Source organism: Sorex fumeus, unplaced genomic scaffold (assembly GCF_029834395.1).
Source record: "Sorex fumeus unplaced genomic scaffold, SorFum_2.1 ptg000072l, whole genome shotgun sequence".
Taxonomy (NCBI): domain Eukaryota; kingdom Metazoa; phylum Chordata; class Mammalia; order Eulipotyphla; family Soricidae; genus Sorex; species Sorex fumeus.
The window spans coordinates 17,603,271-17,620,282 of NW_026606129.1; the positions used below are offsets into that span (position 1 = coordinate 17,603,271).

General features: G+C 43.9%; 1 protein-coding gene across 1 annotated transcript in view; it reads right to left on the minus strand.

The window, feature by feature from the left end:
• Positions 1-324: 324 nt before the first annotated feature.
• Positions 325-17,012, minus strand: part of HACL1 (2-hydroxyacyl-CoA lyase 1) — a 52,045-nt gene continuing 35,357 nt past the window's right edge. The window contains exons 13-17 of the mRNA XM_056129666.1: positions 10,631-10,785; positions 10,018-10,176; positions 6,670-6,777; positions 3,827-4,013; positions 325-472 (exon numbers count right to left, since the gene is read on the minus strand). Of these exons, the coding sequence (XP_055985641.1) occupies positions 440-472; positions 3,827-4,013; positions 6,670-6,777; positions 10,018-10,176; positions 10,631-10,785 (642 nt within the window). The 3' untranslated portion in view covers positions 325-439. The remainder of the gene's footprint in view (positions 473-3,826; positions 4,014-6,669; positions 6,778-10,017; positions 10,177-10,630; positions 10,786-17,012) is intronic.

Consider the following 17,012-nt stretch of genomic DNA (forward strand, 5'->3'; position numbering starts at 1 on the left):
AGCGGGTGCCAGTAACGTCTCCATTTGTCCCTGTCGCGTGCTAGTGTAGCCCAATGGCATCTGTTCGCTCCGGGAACATGAAGGGCCTCAAACCGATCGTTCATGATCTTGACGAAGAAGTCTGACCATCTGGTAGGTGGGCGGCCACGCGGTCTTTTGACATCCCGTGGAATCCAATCCGTCTCAACAGAATCAAAGGCCTTCTTTAAATCAATGAACGTTAAACAGAGCGGCATCTTGAACTCCCGAGATACCTCAATGAGCTTGGTTATCGTGTGGATATGGTCGATATGGATATGGTTCTTAATCAATTTACTAAAAGAAGTCATTTAGAAACATTTTATTTCTCTTTGTGTAAGATTGCCATTTTTCTATGGAAAATAAAATTCTTCCACAGGAAAAAAGAAAACTCTCCAAGATCATCCACTGGTGTCTTTATTTACATATTAGAGCGGGTCAGCCAGTGAAAATCCTAGAAAAAGAAAAGACAGCAAAATTCAGTAAAAAGAAATAATGGTCTCAAGCGGTACTCACTGTTTTTGCTTGCTCTAAAATACCAAAGTTCTATTATTATAACAAAATTTACCACATAGGGTTTAATAGAGTTTGTAGGATTGCTCGTTGCTAATTTGTATATATATCTTTGTTTGCTTTTTCCAACTGGAGAAACCCATGTTCTCTCTTAAACATGTATTTCTTTCTTTCTTTCTTTCTTTCTTTCTTTCTTTCTTTCTTCCTTTCTTTCTTCCTTTCCTTTCCTTTCTTTTTTTTTTTTTTTGATTTTTGGGTCACACCCCAGCGATGCTCATGGGTTACTCCAGGCTCTGCACTCAGGAATTACTCCTGGAAGTGCTCTGGGGACCATATGGGATGCCAAGGATTGAACTTAGGTTGGCCGCATGCAAGGCAAATGCCCTACCTGCTGTACTATCACTCCGGCCCATGTGTATTGCTTTCTTTCTCTCCCCCTCACATCTTTCTAAGTAAATTTCATTCAATAAAAAAAATTTTGCTTCATTCAAAATAAATAAGATTTGCCTGTGGTCCAGTTCTTCTTTCAACAAACAAAAACAACAAACAAACAAATACTGTCCTCCCGCTCATCAATTTGCTCGAGCGGGCCCAGTAACGTCTCCATTTTTTTTTGAGACTTGTTGCTACTGTGTTTGGCATATTGAATACGTCAGGTGTAGCTTGCCAGGCTTTGCCGCGCGGGCGAGATACTCTCGGTAGCTTGCCGGGCTCTCCTAGAGGGGCGGAGGAATCGAATCCACCTTGCCAGGCTGGCTGCGTGCAAGGCAAACGTCCTACTGGTGTGCTTTTTTCAACAAGGAGTTAAAAATCCATTAGTGAACTTTGTTGTCTTATCCTATAAAACAACCTAAACCGTGGGCCAGGAAGATGGCCCCAAACACTATAAGTGTCACACAAAAAACAAAATCAATACTGGGATCCGTGGGAAATGGGCACTGGTGGAGGGATGGGTATTTGATCATTGTATAATTGAAACCCAAATACAAAAATTTTTAAGTCTACAACTGTACCTCATAGTGTCTCACTAATAAAAAATAAAAAAATAATTAAAATTTTAAAAATAAATAAAAGGGGAAAAAAAAGGACTTAAATATTTCTAAGCTGTATTTCTAAGCTATAGAATAGACCAAAAATAAATAAGGTAGAAATCAATTTTATTAAAAAAAAAACAAACTACAGGGGTTCTGAGAGCTAGTACAGGGTTAAGGTACTTGCCTTACATGTGACCCCCAATACCTGACACCTGTTTAAATCCTGGCATCCTGAATGGTCCCCCAAGCATCGCCAGGGTTCACTCCTGAACATATAGCCAGGAACAGCCCTAATCATGCCAGGTTTGGCCAATAACCCAATACTTCCACCCCAACACATACGCGCGCACACACACACACACATACACACAAAGACACCCCCCCCACACACACACACACACAAACCCTGCACACCCCTACATTGATTTCTGGGTCCAGAGCATGAAATAACAAGAACATGAAAAAATAAGAGTCTGAAAGAACAGGACATACATTTGAAAGAAAAGAGAAAAGGCCCAGTGATGGGGGAGGAGGGCAGGAAGAGGGAGAGAAGGAGTTAGAGAGGGAAAGAAGAAGAGGGAGAGAGAGAGAGAAGAGACAAAAGGAGAAAGGGAGAGGGAAAGAGAGAGAGAGAGAGAGAGGGAGGGAGGAAGAGATAAAAGGAGGGAGCGAGGGGGAGGGAGTGTGCCCCCAGGCCTAAGAGAAACCAGGTGAGAGCAGACACTGAAGCATCTCCCAGGCCCACCACACTTCAGGGCTCCCAGATCAGAGCATGAAGAGCCAGTCTACACCAAGAATCCACAGCAAGGGCAGCGGGACACACAAGCAATGAAAGGTCAATAGATCAGAAACCTATGGGAACTGTACTGGATTGTTGAGGACAGATACTATATAGGGATGGCAGGTACAAAACTATATAAGGATGATTCTCGTGGAATTATAGAAGAGAGAAGCTCTAAGCAGATCAGAGCCTGGTCTGTTGAGGATGATGGCAGTCTTCACAGTCTGTATTTGACATTCCTTGCTGGTAATCAAACCAAATACCAGCCCCCCTCCCACCTGCGCGCGCGCACACACACACACACACACACACACACACACACACACACACACACACACCACTGAACAACATCTCTGGCTTTCAAATAAAATATCTTTTGCTGTGAATTCAGTCATATGATATAGTCCCAGTTCTTAATTTGCTTTTGTTGTCTTTGCTCTTAGAGCCAAAATGTAAAAACTCACAGCCAAGATGGATGTCAGGAACTAGCACCTGTTTCTCCCAGGAGGCTTTAAATTTGGGGGGGCTACATTCAATTCTGGAATCCATTTTGATTTAATATCTGTCCAGGATGTGTGACAATTTGCCCAGAAAAATTATTGAAGAGACTGTCCTTTCCTCTGTCATAAACTAACTGACCGTGAATTTCAGGGCTCCATTCAGTTCTATTAATTTATGCCAGTTGACTTACCCGGTTTTATGTCGATCCCATACTGTTTTGATTACTAATAGTACTGTGATATCATTTCAAGTTATGAAGTGTACTTTATACTTTCTCAAGATTACTCTGGCCCTATTTATCCTTCAGATCTCAGTCTAAGCATCACTTCCTCTAAGAACTCTTCCCTTTTATCCCAACGGAAATCAAACCTTCATTGCATACTCATTCAAAACTTTCCTTGAGAGCAACTGCCTCACTGCCATGACACCATTTATTCATGACACTACTGGCCATTCCTGCTCCCGCCCTCTGGGCTGTAATCTCCAGGAGGGCTGTTCTGCTCTCCACACTATTTTTTTATAGTTTTTTTTTTTAATTTTATAAAGTGGTTTACAATATTTTATTGCATTTAATATTTAAACACCAATCCCACCACTGTTATACCTTCCCACCACCATATTTCAGATGTTTCCAGCCCAAACCCCAATCCCTGCCCCAGCAGAACCGAAATAATATATTTCGTATAATTATTTTGTATATTTCGTATTGTCTATAATGAAAAACTGCTGAAAATGCTACAAAAAGTCCCCAAACTAATTTTAAGCACCTCACAAGGCTTAAACAGATCTTAAAACTCTATAGAAACTCTATAGATCAAACAGAGTTCATCGAACAAAAAAAATGGAAAGCACCAAGCTCAAAAGTGACTCAGTGTGCTTTCATTTGGTACATACTTTTGGGGATACAGGGGTATGTACAGTGGGGGGGGGGGCAGGGGTTGCATTTCTTGCTTTTTTTTTGCTTGGCAAGCTCATTTACCTGGGTCTTCCGAACCGCTTGTGGCTCGATCATGATGTTGATGAGAGAGGGTTTACTTGTGTCTGCCAGGCTCTGCCTCAGAGATTTTTGGAGTTCTTCTGGTGTTTGCACAAAGTACCCTTGGCCCCCAAATGCACTCATAATTTTCTCATAATGAGCATTTGGTAGGAGACAGACGGGAGGAGCCCTGGAAGAGAAGAGCATAAATCACTAGGGGGAAATTCTCTGAAATATTATATGAAAAAAACCCAAATTGAACTGGAAGGCATTTATTTTCTAAGTTCCTTCCCCCTCCCTTCTTTGTTGTTGTTAACAGTGTTGCAATGTGTGGGAGACACACACACACAATGTGGTGCTCATAGGGGTTTAGTTGTATTGCTCATCAAGTTTCACATACCAGGTTTGGTGCCCATGGGGACTGGCACTCCACCGCTGTGACCCTTGCCTGGGCCTTGCCCTTGGTGGCATTCACATACCTGGCTGCGCTATGGCTGCAAAGTACTTGCAGCAGCAGCAGCTGCAGACAGTGGGGCTGTGGGCACTGTGTTGGGCATAAGGGGCAACACTAGAGATCTGAACTGTGTAACTGTAGGTTTATAAGGCAGGAGTATTAAGAACTGCCCATTCCTGCGGGGCCCTTGGAAGGCATTCTTTCATGTCCAGCCCTAAACTGAGATACACTACACAGAACTTGTCATGTTTTGTATTGCTTCTATAACAATACCCAATAGAACTTTCTGTGGTGATAAGATGTTTTATACCTGTCATCCCATTTAGTAGCTATTAGCAACACATTGCTATGAACAATTGAAATATGACCAGTTATGGGTTTGGCACAGTACAGTAGGTAGGGCACTTGCCATGCATACAGACAACCCAGGTTTGATTCTTGACATCCCATATGGTACCACCAGGAGCGATTTCTGAGTGCAAAGCCTGGGGTGACCCCTAACTTTTGCTGCATATGGTCCCCAAACCCTGAGGAGGGTGGGGGGAAGGATAAAAAGAAATGTGTCTAGTTAAAATGAGGAACAGATTGTTGTGGGGGAAGGGGGTCTCTCCAACCATACTCAGGGAGTCTGGGAGCCATTCCTGATGATGATTCAATGCCAAGGCCCGAGAAGAAGATGCTGTCCCAGTCCTGCACTGCAGGGTCACCAGGGTCACACACAGCAGTGTTTGGCATTTGCAGTGCAGGGACCAAGCCAGAGTCTCACACATGCCCCTCACCCCAGAGTTATCTCCCCGGCCCAAGGAACAGATCTGTAAATTTTATTTAATTAAAATGATCACGTGTGGTTATAAACACTGTACTGAAAAATATGGGCTATGAACCCAAAAGAAACAAAGAATGGGAAGGGAAATGGCTTTTGCAAAATGGCAAAGGATGATAAGAGCAACAAGTAAAGAAAAGAGGCGCAAGCAAGCACACCCATATCTCATTCCAACCCAGGCTGACTCCCAGCTCCCATCCCTTTCATTGTCCACACCAGCTACCAGACTAGCCCGGTGTGCCTCAGCATCTGGTGAGAGGTTTGACTGAGTAAACAGCAGAAGGATGTCCGGATCATAGATGGAGGCAAACATCCAGATTCTTTCATGGGTCTTAGGAACAGCAGGATTGGAAGCATTCTGCAGTAAGACTTTCCTTAATGAAAGAGATTAGACGTGAGAGCACACGTCCTTCTCTCCCGGGAGGGAGCATAACATGATGTTCACCATTACCATGCCACTGGATGCCACGCCAGGCTGTTTCACTTTTGGGTCACCCGAGAGGGGGGGCAGGTAAGACCCCTCCCCACCCCAAGGGACCAAGCCCCAGCAGCCGAAAACCTCCAGAATCCAACCACCGCCCTGCCCACAGCCATTCTCCACATGCTCGGGCCAAACCTCACCCACAAGTGACTGTATTCCTGGATACTTCAAACCACATACCCTACCCAGTATTACTGCACTACATTTGATAGGGTTCAAAGTAGGTGGCAACCAATCTTAGAGGGAAATATACATTTTTTACATATATATATATCTCTGTAAAAAAAATTTATCTATATACATTTTAAAAATGCATATATATACATATATGTATATATATACATATATATATATATATATATATAAAAAGCACACAAGGCTCAACTTTTTTTTTGGGGGGGGTCACACCCGGCAATGCAATTACTCCTGGCTCTGCACTCAGGAATTACTCCTGGCGGTGCTCAGGGGACCATATGGGATGCTGGGAATTGAACCCAGGTTGGCCGTGTGCAAGGCAAACACTACTCACTATCCTATTGCTCCAGCCAAGGCTCAACCTTTAACAACATGTTCGTGATTTCTGATAGAAGGGCTTAATAGCCCTTAGGTGAAATACACTCTTTCCTCTAAGGATACTTTTTTGTAGCGTTTTCAGTGTTTTTTCATAACAAACAATAAAAAATATATTATTTCCATTCTGCTTTGGGGCAGGGATTGGGGTTCGGGATGGAAACATCTGAAATATGGTGGTGGGAAGGTGTCATGGTGGTGTTTGAATATTAAATGTAATGAAATATTGTGAACTACTTTATAATATTAAAAAAAATTTAAAGAAAAAAAAAGAAAAAAAAGAAAGAGATTAAAGTTCATTTGACCAAGCCTTCACAGGTGCCCCTGTCAGAAGCTGTTTATTGAAGCACCTAATCAAGAAGAAAGTGGGAAGATGGGGATCCTGCCCTTTACGGGAGGCTAACAATACAAACAACAGTATTCAGACCACAGAGACACATTCCAAGGCAGCAGACTTTCTAAAGAGAGATGAAAACAGATGAGAGAAAGTAAAATATATGCTGTCTGAGGTCACTTACGAGGCAGTGGGATCTCCAAACTTTAACATTTCCTTCCACGTGTTTGCATCAAAACCTTGGTAAATTCCATTATTATTTACCACCAAAAGCACGATTGGCAAGTTGTACCTAAAAATGAGGATAAAATACATATGAAATAATTCTTCACTCTGAGAAAATATCTTTTCTCTTTACTTCAATCTAGATGAAGTGGGGCTGGAGAGGCAGTGTAGGGGCTAAGGTATTTGCATCCCGCCAACCTTGGCTCAAATCTCCAGGTGCACATGCTGACACAGGGATGGTTTAAAGGTGATTCTGAAGATTAAGACTTTGGGGCCAGAGGATAGTACAGTGAGTAGAGCATTTGCCTTGCATGCAACTGGGTTCTATCTCTAGCATCCCATAAGGTCCCTTGAGCACCACCAGGAATGATTCCTGACTGCAGAGTCAGGAGGAACCCATAGTTTACCTAAATTATTATTAGATATAATAATGTATAATTAATGAAAAAAATACACTGGTGCAGCTCTTCAAATGCTACTTGTCTGAATGCAAGTTCTGTCCCAGTGGAAAACCTACAGGACTGTACTACTGTACAAGAAGGGAGACATCCACGACATTGGCAACTATTGCTGATCTGCCTGTTGTCTGTAGTCTATAAGCTGTTCCCTCAAGTCATCCTGAATAGGATTGGCAGAACACCAGATGAAGGACAACCATGTGAGCAAGCCGGTTTCCAAAAAGGATTTAGCACAATCGACTGTATCCACACGATAACCAAGCTCATTGAGGTTTCTCGGGAGTTCAAGATGCCGCTCTCTCTTACGTTTATTGATTTAAAGAAGGCCTTTGATTCTGTTGAGACTGAAGTGGCCATCGAGGCCCAGTCAAACAGGGTGTTCAATGTCAATACATCAGGATCCTCTGTGAGCTGTACTGCGGATTCACTACCAGGATCTCACCATTCTACAGGGAGGTGATCACTGACATCAAGAGAGGGGTTCAACAGGGTGATACCATCTCACTGAAATTCTTCAGTGCCACCCTTGAGAATGTCATGCGACGACTGGAATGGGAAGGAATGGGAGTGAAGATAGATGGTCGGCAACTACACTACCTCTGCTTCACTGATGACATCGTTCTTATAACACCAAACATCAGCCAAGCGGCACAAATGCTGGCCGACTTCAACCGTGAGTGTGGAAAAGTAGGACTACAGCTGAATCTCACAAAGACAATGTTTATGAGAAATGGTCTCGTTCCTGATGTTCCATTCACTCTCAACAGGACGAAAATCTCCTAGGTTGAGAAGTCAACATGACGAATGACCTGGCACCTGAGTTGTGCAGGAGGAAGAGAGCGGCTTGGAACACCTTCAAGAACGTCGAAGAAATAGCTAAGAGGACGAAGAACCTCCGGCTCCGGGCACATCTCTTCGATTCCAGTTCTTCCTGCATTAACATACGCCTCAGAGACTTGGGCCCTTTGAAAACAGGATGACAACGCTATTCAGGTCTCCCAAAAAGGAATCGAAACAGCTATGCTTGGAGTATTATGCTTCACTCAAATGAGAGAAAGAATCCGGAGTTCCAACCTCTGTCGATGATCAAGAACCAGGGATGCTGTCTCGTTTGCCAAGGCGTTGAAAATCAGATGGGCTGGACACGTAATGAGATTTGGAGACAACCGCTGGACTAGAGCCATTACTGACTGGATTCCACAGGACGTCAAAAGATCGTAAGGCCGCCTACCTATAAGATGGTCATACATCTTCGTCAAGACCCTGAACGATTGGTTTGAGGCTCTTCGTGTTCCTAGAATAAGCAGACGCCATTGGGCTACATTAGCACGTGACAGGGATGAATGGAAATGTTACTGGCGCCCACTGGAGCAAATCGATGAGTAACAGGATATCAAGTGATCAAGAATAAAAAAAAAAAAAAAACAAGCCAATAACCTGAAATGTCAGTTCAGAGCAGTGCCCAGAGATACCACTGGCCTCTCCTCTTGAACAACAGAAGTTGCTAGATGCTGCTGGAGAAACACAATGATTAACACACCACTCCCAAACAACTCTACCCACAGAAAGAAAAACCCTGTAATGTGGAAGAATTAGAAAAGACAGTGTTTAGCTATGTGCTAAATAGTATGATAAAGATCAAAAAGGAAAAAAAAATCAAACTTTATTAATGACTGCCCCAAAAATGTGGGTCTTATTTTCTAAGAATATAATTTATTTTTTATTGTTTTGTTTTTTGGGCTATACCTGATGGTGCTCAGGGCTTACTCCTGGCTCTGTGCTCAGGGATCACTCCTGGCGGGCTCAGCGGACCATATGTGGTGCTGGGGATCCTATCACTCAGGCTGTAGGACATAATTTCTGAGATAAGTGTACAAATAAAACTAAACTGTTCACTGTTAGGTAATAGGACTGTGGTAGCTACTTGCTCAACAAAAGGGAACCACCATTCTCTAGAAGGCCAACTTCCCGTTAATCACCTTTCTAGTGAAAATTCCCTTGGTTGTCAACAACACATACTCCAATGGGCACATACTGCCCTCTGACCTCAAAAGTCTCATACACCAAGGTTTTGAAGGCCCCAAAACATTTACTTACAAAAGGCCTTGGTTTTCACTCCAGCTTAAGCAACTGGGAAAAAAAGCATCCCCTTACTTCATACAGTAGATCTCGACTCCTGAGTCTCTCTGTAGCCATTCGGAAGAGTTCATATTCTTGGATTTTATCTAGGTCACCTCAATTGCTCCTCACAACTGCTGTTGAAGGCAGGAATTGTTATTACTCCTTACCCCTATTCTAGAGCAGACTGAGGTGGGGTTAAGTAACATCATTTGTCACTCGACTCTGATACAACTGGGCCACAGTATTAAAATCCACGCTGAGTCCTTAACCATCACATTCTGCAGTCTCCAAAGAAAATAAGCTTCTTCGCTTCTTCTCAGACTAGAATCTTCAGTGACCTCAAAACCATGCTGCAGAGCTTGGTGGGCTAGGCATGGAGTTTAGAGGGCATGAACCTATTGTTCTGTGAGAAAAACACAGGACACGTGGCAGATGGTGAACAGTGAATGTTTGGAAGGTACCTGTTAGGTGAGTGGGCCTGGTGTACAATCTTTCTTTTTCTGTTTTTGTTTTTGTTTTGGGGCTACACCCAGCAGTGCTCCGGGTTTTACTCCTGGCTCTCTACTCAAGAATCACTCCTGGCAGTGTTCAGAAGACCAGGTGGAATGCCAGGGATCAAACCTGGGTCGGCTGCGTGCAAGACAGATGCCCTACCTACTGCACTATCTCTATTGCCCCTACTCTTCCATATTTTGGAAGCGTTTTGATTCAGGGTGCTGTTTTTTTACCTGCAAATGGTTTCCACTTCCATGCCAGAAAACCCAAACGCACTGTCTCCTTCCACACAGATGACACGCTGCCCTGGGTTTCTATCTTTAGCAACAATGGCAGCTGCAATAGCAAATCCCAAACCGACTCCCATCGTTCCAAAAGTTCCAGCATCTAGCCTGGGGAAAAAAAGCCAGAATGAAACCTTTGAGACATGCAGTGGGAGATCTGGGGAGTGGGGGTAAGAATAATTCGAGCAATAGTCACATGGATCATGAGGGGAAAAAAGGGAACAGAAACATTCTCCTTCTTTAGTATAAAGCTTATACACAGAGGATCTAATTTGCCAACAAGAGGATCTAATACACAGAGTTTGAGGATTTGATAAGCAGAACAGGAGGAAAAAGTCACTGGAGACTGCTTGGAAGACTCTGAATAGACAATTAGAACACTGAGTGTACAATTTATCACAGCATCTCAAGCCCACATCAAGTATTAAAACTCTAGAAAATCTAAGACTCCATTGGGAAAAAATGTCCTTATACACTGAACATGTAGATTCTTTGACATTTTCTTAATCTGTTCCACATTTAACACATAACAATTCATTACCATTTCTTCCAGCTGCCTTACCTGTGCCGAGGAAGGTAGTTCTGAAGGATGGTGCGCCCAATGTCCATGGTATTTGCTCCTTCACTCACCACAAAACAGTCTCTGGGTAATTGATCTTGAACATGGAAGAACACTGTGTAATAATTCATAGGCAAGGAATTTTGGGAGGCTAATTCCTAAAATATCAGAGGGAAATAGCAAATTAGAATGAGAAACCATGAAAACTAATAATCTCAAGAGGCTACTATCAAATTTACTTGGAAATAGTTACATGACCACTCTAAGCTGAGAAGTTCCCAGATGACTGCTAAATGACCACTCTGAGAAGCTAAGTGATCTATGACCAGTCCTAGGGACAAATAAAGAAAAAAGGATTCCCAGAGGCCGGTAAGATAGTACAGTGGATAAGTGCTTGCTTTTATTCACTGATCAGGTTTGATCCCCAACACCCCATATGGTCCCCTGATCTCGCCAGCAATGATCCCTGAGTGCAAAACCAGGAGTAAGCCATGAGCACCACCAGGTGTGTTGCTGCCCCTCAAAAAAAAAAGAAAAAAATGGGTTCCCAGGGTGAAAACTGAGGAAGGGAAACTTGGGTTATTGGTGGAGAGATGCTGATGCTGGTGGTGGGCTTGGAACTGAAAAACGGAATGCTTAAAAGTCCATTATTGGGGCCGGAACGATAGTACAGCGGGTAGGGCGTTTGCCTTGCACATGGCCATCCTGGGTTTCATCCCCGGCATTCCATATGGTCTCTCTTGCACCAGCAGGAGTAATTCCTGAGTGCAGAGCCAGGATTAACCCCTGAACATCGCTGGGTGTGACCCAAAAAGCAAATAATAATAATAATAATAACAACAATAATAATAATAACTGTCACTGTCACTGTCCTCCTGTTGTTCATTGATTTGCCGAGCGGGCCCAATAACATTGTGAGACTTGTTACTGTGTTTGGCATATTGGATATGCCACGGTAGCTTGCCAGGCTTTGACGTTTGGGCGAAATACTCTCAGTCACTTGCTGGGCTCTCCGAGAGAGGCGGAGGAATTGAACTCAGGTCAGCCATATTGGCTGCATGCAAGGCAAACATCCTACCCACTGTGCTACTGCTCCAGCCCTATAATAATAATAATAATAATAATAGTAATAATAATAATAAATAAAACTCCATTAACAGCTTTTTAAATCATGGTGCAAAACCAAAATGGAATCAATCTAGATGACAACAATAGATTTGTGGCTCAGAAAGATGTGGTATATATTCACAGTGAAATATTACGCAACTGTAAGGAATGATGAAATCACACAATTTGCTGCAACATGGATAGAACCAGAAGATACCATGCTAAATGAAGTATGCCAGAAAAAGAAGGACAAACACAGGGTTATATCATGTTTATGTGGTATTTAGAGTAACTGGTTGAGGAAATGCAATGATTTAAAAGAGGGATACCTAGATCACCCTTGGCCCTAGAGTATAAGGAGGAGAAGGAAAGAAATAGAGTGAAGGGGAAGGGGGAGAAGAGATAGATAAGAAGCAATGGGGGCAGAGATTAAGGGGATCCAGACACATCAGTGGTGTTATGAAGCGATAGAGCTAAATATCCAAATCACAGAGAATAGCACTGAAATCACGAGACCCTAGTTTTTTTTTTCCCTTTATTTTATTTTATTTTTTTTAAAGTTGTAGATTTACAATTTTTTGTGCTTTGGTTTCAATCATACAATGATCAGATACCCATCCCTCCACCAGTGCCCATTTTCCACCACCATGGATAATATCCCTCCCACCCCCATCCCCCCATCCCCCCTGTCTCTGTGGCAGGGCAATCCCCTGTGTTCTCTCTCTCCTTTTGGGTGTTGTGGTCTGCAAAAGAGGCATTGAGTGGCAAACATGTTCAGTCCATAGTCTACTTTCGACATGCATCTCCCCTCCTGGGAGGATCCTCCAAACACCCTTTATTTGGTGCTCCCTTCTCTATCTGAACTGCCCTTTCCTCTAGGATACCCGGCTGGCCTCTAAGTTATGGAGTAATCCTCCTGGTGCTGATCTCAGCTATTCTTGGGTATTAATCTCATACTTTGTTACTTTATATCCCCCAGATGAATGCAATCTTTCTATGTCTATCCCTCTCTTTCTGACTCATTTCGCTTAGCATGATACTTTCCATATTGTACCACTTGTATGTAAATTTCATGACTTCATCTTTTCTAACAGCTACATAGTACTCCATTGTGTAGATGTACCAAAGTTTCTTTAACCAGTCATCTGTTCTTGGGCATTCAGGTTTCTTCCAGTTTCTGGCTATTGTAAAGAGTGCTGCAATGAACAAACAAGTGCAGATGTCACTTCGACTATACATTTTTGCCTCTCTGGGATATATTCCCAGGAGTGGTATTGCTGGGTCAAATGGGAGCTCAATTTCTAATTTTTTGAGAATCGTCCATACTGTTTTCCAGAAGGGCTGAACCAGTGGACATTCCCACCAACAGTGAAGGAGTGTCCCTTTCTCGCCACATCCACGCCAGCATCGGTTGCTTTTGTTCTTTTGAATGTGGGCCAGTCTCTGAGGTGTGAGATGGTATCTCATTGTGGTTTTGATCTGCATCTCCCTGATGATTAATGATGTAGAGCATTTTCTCATGTGCTTTTTTGCCATTCGGATTTCTTCTTTGAGAAAGTTTCTGTTCATTTCATTGCCCCATTTTTGGATGGGGCTGGATGTTTTCTTCTTGTGGAGTTTAACCAGTATTTTGTATATCCTGGATATCAACCCCTTGTCAGATGTGTATTCGGTGAATATCCTTTCCCATTCTGTAGACTGTCTTTGTATTTTGGTCACTGTTTCTTTGGAGGTGCAGAAGCTTCTTAGTTTAAGATAGTCCCATTTCTCATGGGAAGGGGGGCGTTCCGGTCCGTCCTTCACGCCCTACCGAGGTCACCAGTTGCCCCCCACGCGCGGCTCTCCAGCATGGCCACAGCCCCAGAAGCACAAGGGCTTAATGCAGAACCCAGCAGCTTGGAGCAGAAAAGTGAAAGGACTATGCGTTAATCCAGGCAATCATTTCTGCCCAGAGGGGAAAGGGTGTTGCTCCCTTCCGCCCTCCTCCCTCTGGAAAGAAAGATGGCGGCCACATGGGAGCCTTGTGGGCGGCAGGTATGAGCCGGGGGTGTGGGGGCGACTAAAACCTCATGGGAAGGGGGGCGTTCCGGTCCGTCCTTCACGCCCTACCGAGGTCACAAGTCGCCCCCCGCGAGCGGCTCTCCAGCACGGCCATGGCCCCAGAAGCACAAGGACTTAATGCAGAACCCAGCAGCTTGGAGCAGAAAAGTGAACGGACTATGCGTTGACCCAGGCCATCAAGTCTGCCGGAGGGGAAAGGGTGTTGCCCCATTCGCCCTCTCCTCTCTGGAAAGAAAGATGGCGGCCACATGGGAGCCTTGTGGACAGCAGGTATGAGCCGGGAGTGTGGGGGCGACTAAAACCTCATGGGAAGGGGGGCGTTCCGGTCCGTCCTTCACGCCCTACCGAGGTCACCAGTTGCCCCCCACGAGCGGCTCTCCAGCACAGCCACGGCCCCAGAAGCACAAGGACTTAATGCAGAACCCAGCAGCTTGGAGCAGAAAAGTGAACGGACTATGCATTGATCCAGGCCATCAAGTCTGCCGGAGGGGAAAGGGTGTTGCCCCATTCGCCCTCTCCTCTCTGGAAAGAAAGATGGCGGCCACATGGGAGCCTTGTGGACAGCAGGTATGAGCTGGGGGAGTGGGGGCGACTAAGGCCTCATGGGTCGGGGGGCGTTCCGGTCCGTCCTTCACGCCCTACCGAGGTCACAAGTCGCCCCCCGCGAGCGGCTCTCCAGCACGGCCATGGCCCCAGAAGCACAAGGACTTAATGCAGAACCCAGCAGCTTGGAGCAGAAAAGTGAACGGACTATGCGTTGATCCAGCCTATCAAGTCTGCCGGAGGGGAAAGGGTGTTGCCCCATTCGCCCTCTCCTCTCTGGAAAGAAAGATGGCGGCCACATGGGAGCCTTGTGGACAGCAGGTATGAGCCGGGAGTGTGGGGGCGACTAAAACCTCATGGGAAGGGGGGCGTTTTGCTCCGCCCTTCACGCCCTACCGAGGCCACCGGTTGCCCCCTGCGAGCGGCTCTCCAGCACGGCCACGACTCCAGAACACAGAAACCAATTTCTTAACTATCTGACTTTCAGTAGAAATACTTCCAGGGTCAATAGGTAAAATAGCAGAAATCCAAAACCAACATTTAATTCTTTAACCCAGCTGTAGAAAGCAAATTACTTCACAATGCTTTTTCAGCATGTCTGATTTGGGGGGGGGGGGGTAAACTCTAAATAATAGTGGTGAATCTTTTATTGAAACAATGAATCTAATCAAAGCAGATAGAGTGTTAACTAGAATTCATCTGCCTCACAGGGACGGGGAGGGGTGGGGGGTGGGGTTTTATTGGGGTTCTTCATGGTAGAAAATAAGTGTTGGTAAAGGGAAATGTGTTTGATATTTGCATTACTGAGACATAAGCCTGAAAGCTTTGTAGCCTTTCCCACAGTGATTCAATAAATAAATTAAAAAAAAAAAAAGATAGTCCCATTTATCTATCTCTGTTTTCACTTGCTCGGCCAGTGGCGTGGCATCTTTGAAGATACCATTAGCTTCAATGTCATGGAGGGTTTTGCCAACTTTATCTTCAATGTACCTTATGGTTTCTGGTCTGATGTTGAGGTCTTTAATCCATTTTGATCTTACTTTTGTACATGGTGTTAGGCAGAGTTCTGAGCCTATTTTTTTGCATGTAGCCGTCCAGTGATGCCAACACAATTTATTAAAGAGGCTTTCCTTACTCCACTTCACATTACTTGCACCTTTATCAAAGATTAGATGAGCATATGATTGAGGAGAGATGTCAGTGTATTCAACCCTGTTCCATTGGTCTGCAGTTCTGCCTTTGTTCCAGTACCATGCTGTTTTAATTATTACTGCTTTGTAGTACAGTTTGAAGTTCGGGAGGTTGATTCCTCCCATTTTCTTTTTCCCAAGAATTGCTTTAGCTATTCGTGGGGGCTTATTGTTCCATATAAATTTCAAGAGTGTTTGCTCCATTTCTTTGAAGAATGTCATGGGTATCCTTATAGGGATTGCATTGAATTTATACAATGCTTTCGGTAGTATTGCCATTTTGACAATGTTAAGTCTCCCGACCCATGAGCAGGGGATATCTTTCCATTTCCTCATGTCCTCTTTTATTTCCTGAAGTAGCGTTTTGTAGTTTTCTTTGTACAGGTCCTTTACTTCCTTAGTTAAGCTGATTCCTAGGTACTTGATTTTCTGGGGCACAATTGTGAATGGGATTGTTTTTTTTCATGTTGCTTTCTTCTCTCTCACTGTTTGCGTATAGGAAAGCCATGGACTTTTGGGTATTGATTTTATAACCTGCAACTTTACTATACGAGTCTATTGTTTCTAGGAGTTTTTTGGTGGAAGTTATTGGGTTCTCTAAGTAGAGTATCATATCATCTGCGAATAGTGAGAGCTTGATTTCTTCCTTTCCTACCTGAATGCCCTTAATATCTTTTTCCTGCCTAATCGCTATTGCAAGTACTTCCAGTACTATATTGAACAGCAGTGGAGAGAGTGGGCATCCCTGACGAGACCCTAGTTTTAATAACCAAACTTAAAAGATGTCTGTCAAGATGGCAGACTGGGGCTGGTGAGGTGGGTAGGGGAGGGAACCTGGGAACAATGGTGATGGAAACTGACACTGGTGGTGGGATTGGTGATGGAATATTGTATGTCAAAAATCCAACTATGAGTAACTTTGTAAGTCATTGTGCTTTAAAAAAATAAAAATTGGAAAAGTAACAATAAAATAAAATGGGATGGAGAAAGAGAGGAAGAAGAAAGGAGATGAGAGGGGAGAGGAGGAGGGGGAATATATATTAAGTGAACAGAGAAAAGAGTACTCAGCTAAAACAAGATGCAAACACACACACATACACGCACAGACACACACACACACATGAAAAATTAGCAACCTTTCTTACAACCAAAGAGACAGTACTACCTGAAAGAAACTGCCAGATCCTGTAGAACTGGCCCATTCTAGTGCCAAAAATGGATGGTTTGGTGACTTCAAACAATACTACAATTTCCAAGGCCTTTGGTTGTCATACAAAGCCAAAAGTGCAAATGAAGAAGTCACAAAACAATTCCCAGTGGTGATACAAAAGTTCACTGGAAAAGGTAAAGGTCTTCCCAGAAATAACCGAGAGAGAAAGCTGTGTGAACCAAACAGGGGTGGTGGGGTGCGGGGGGTGGAGGGTCGTTCATTTCAGAGAGAGCCAAGCAACTGTGACTTGGAGGCACATGAAATATCTTAAAAC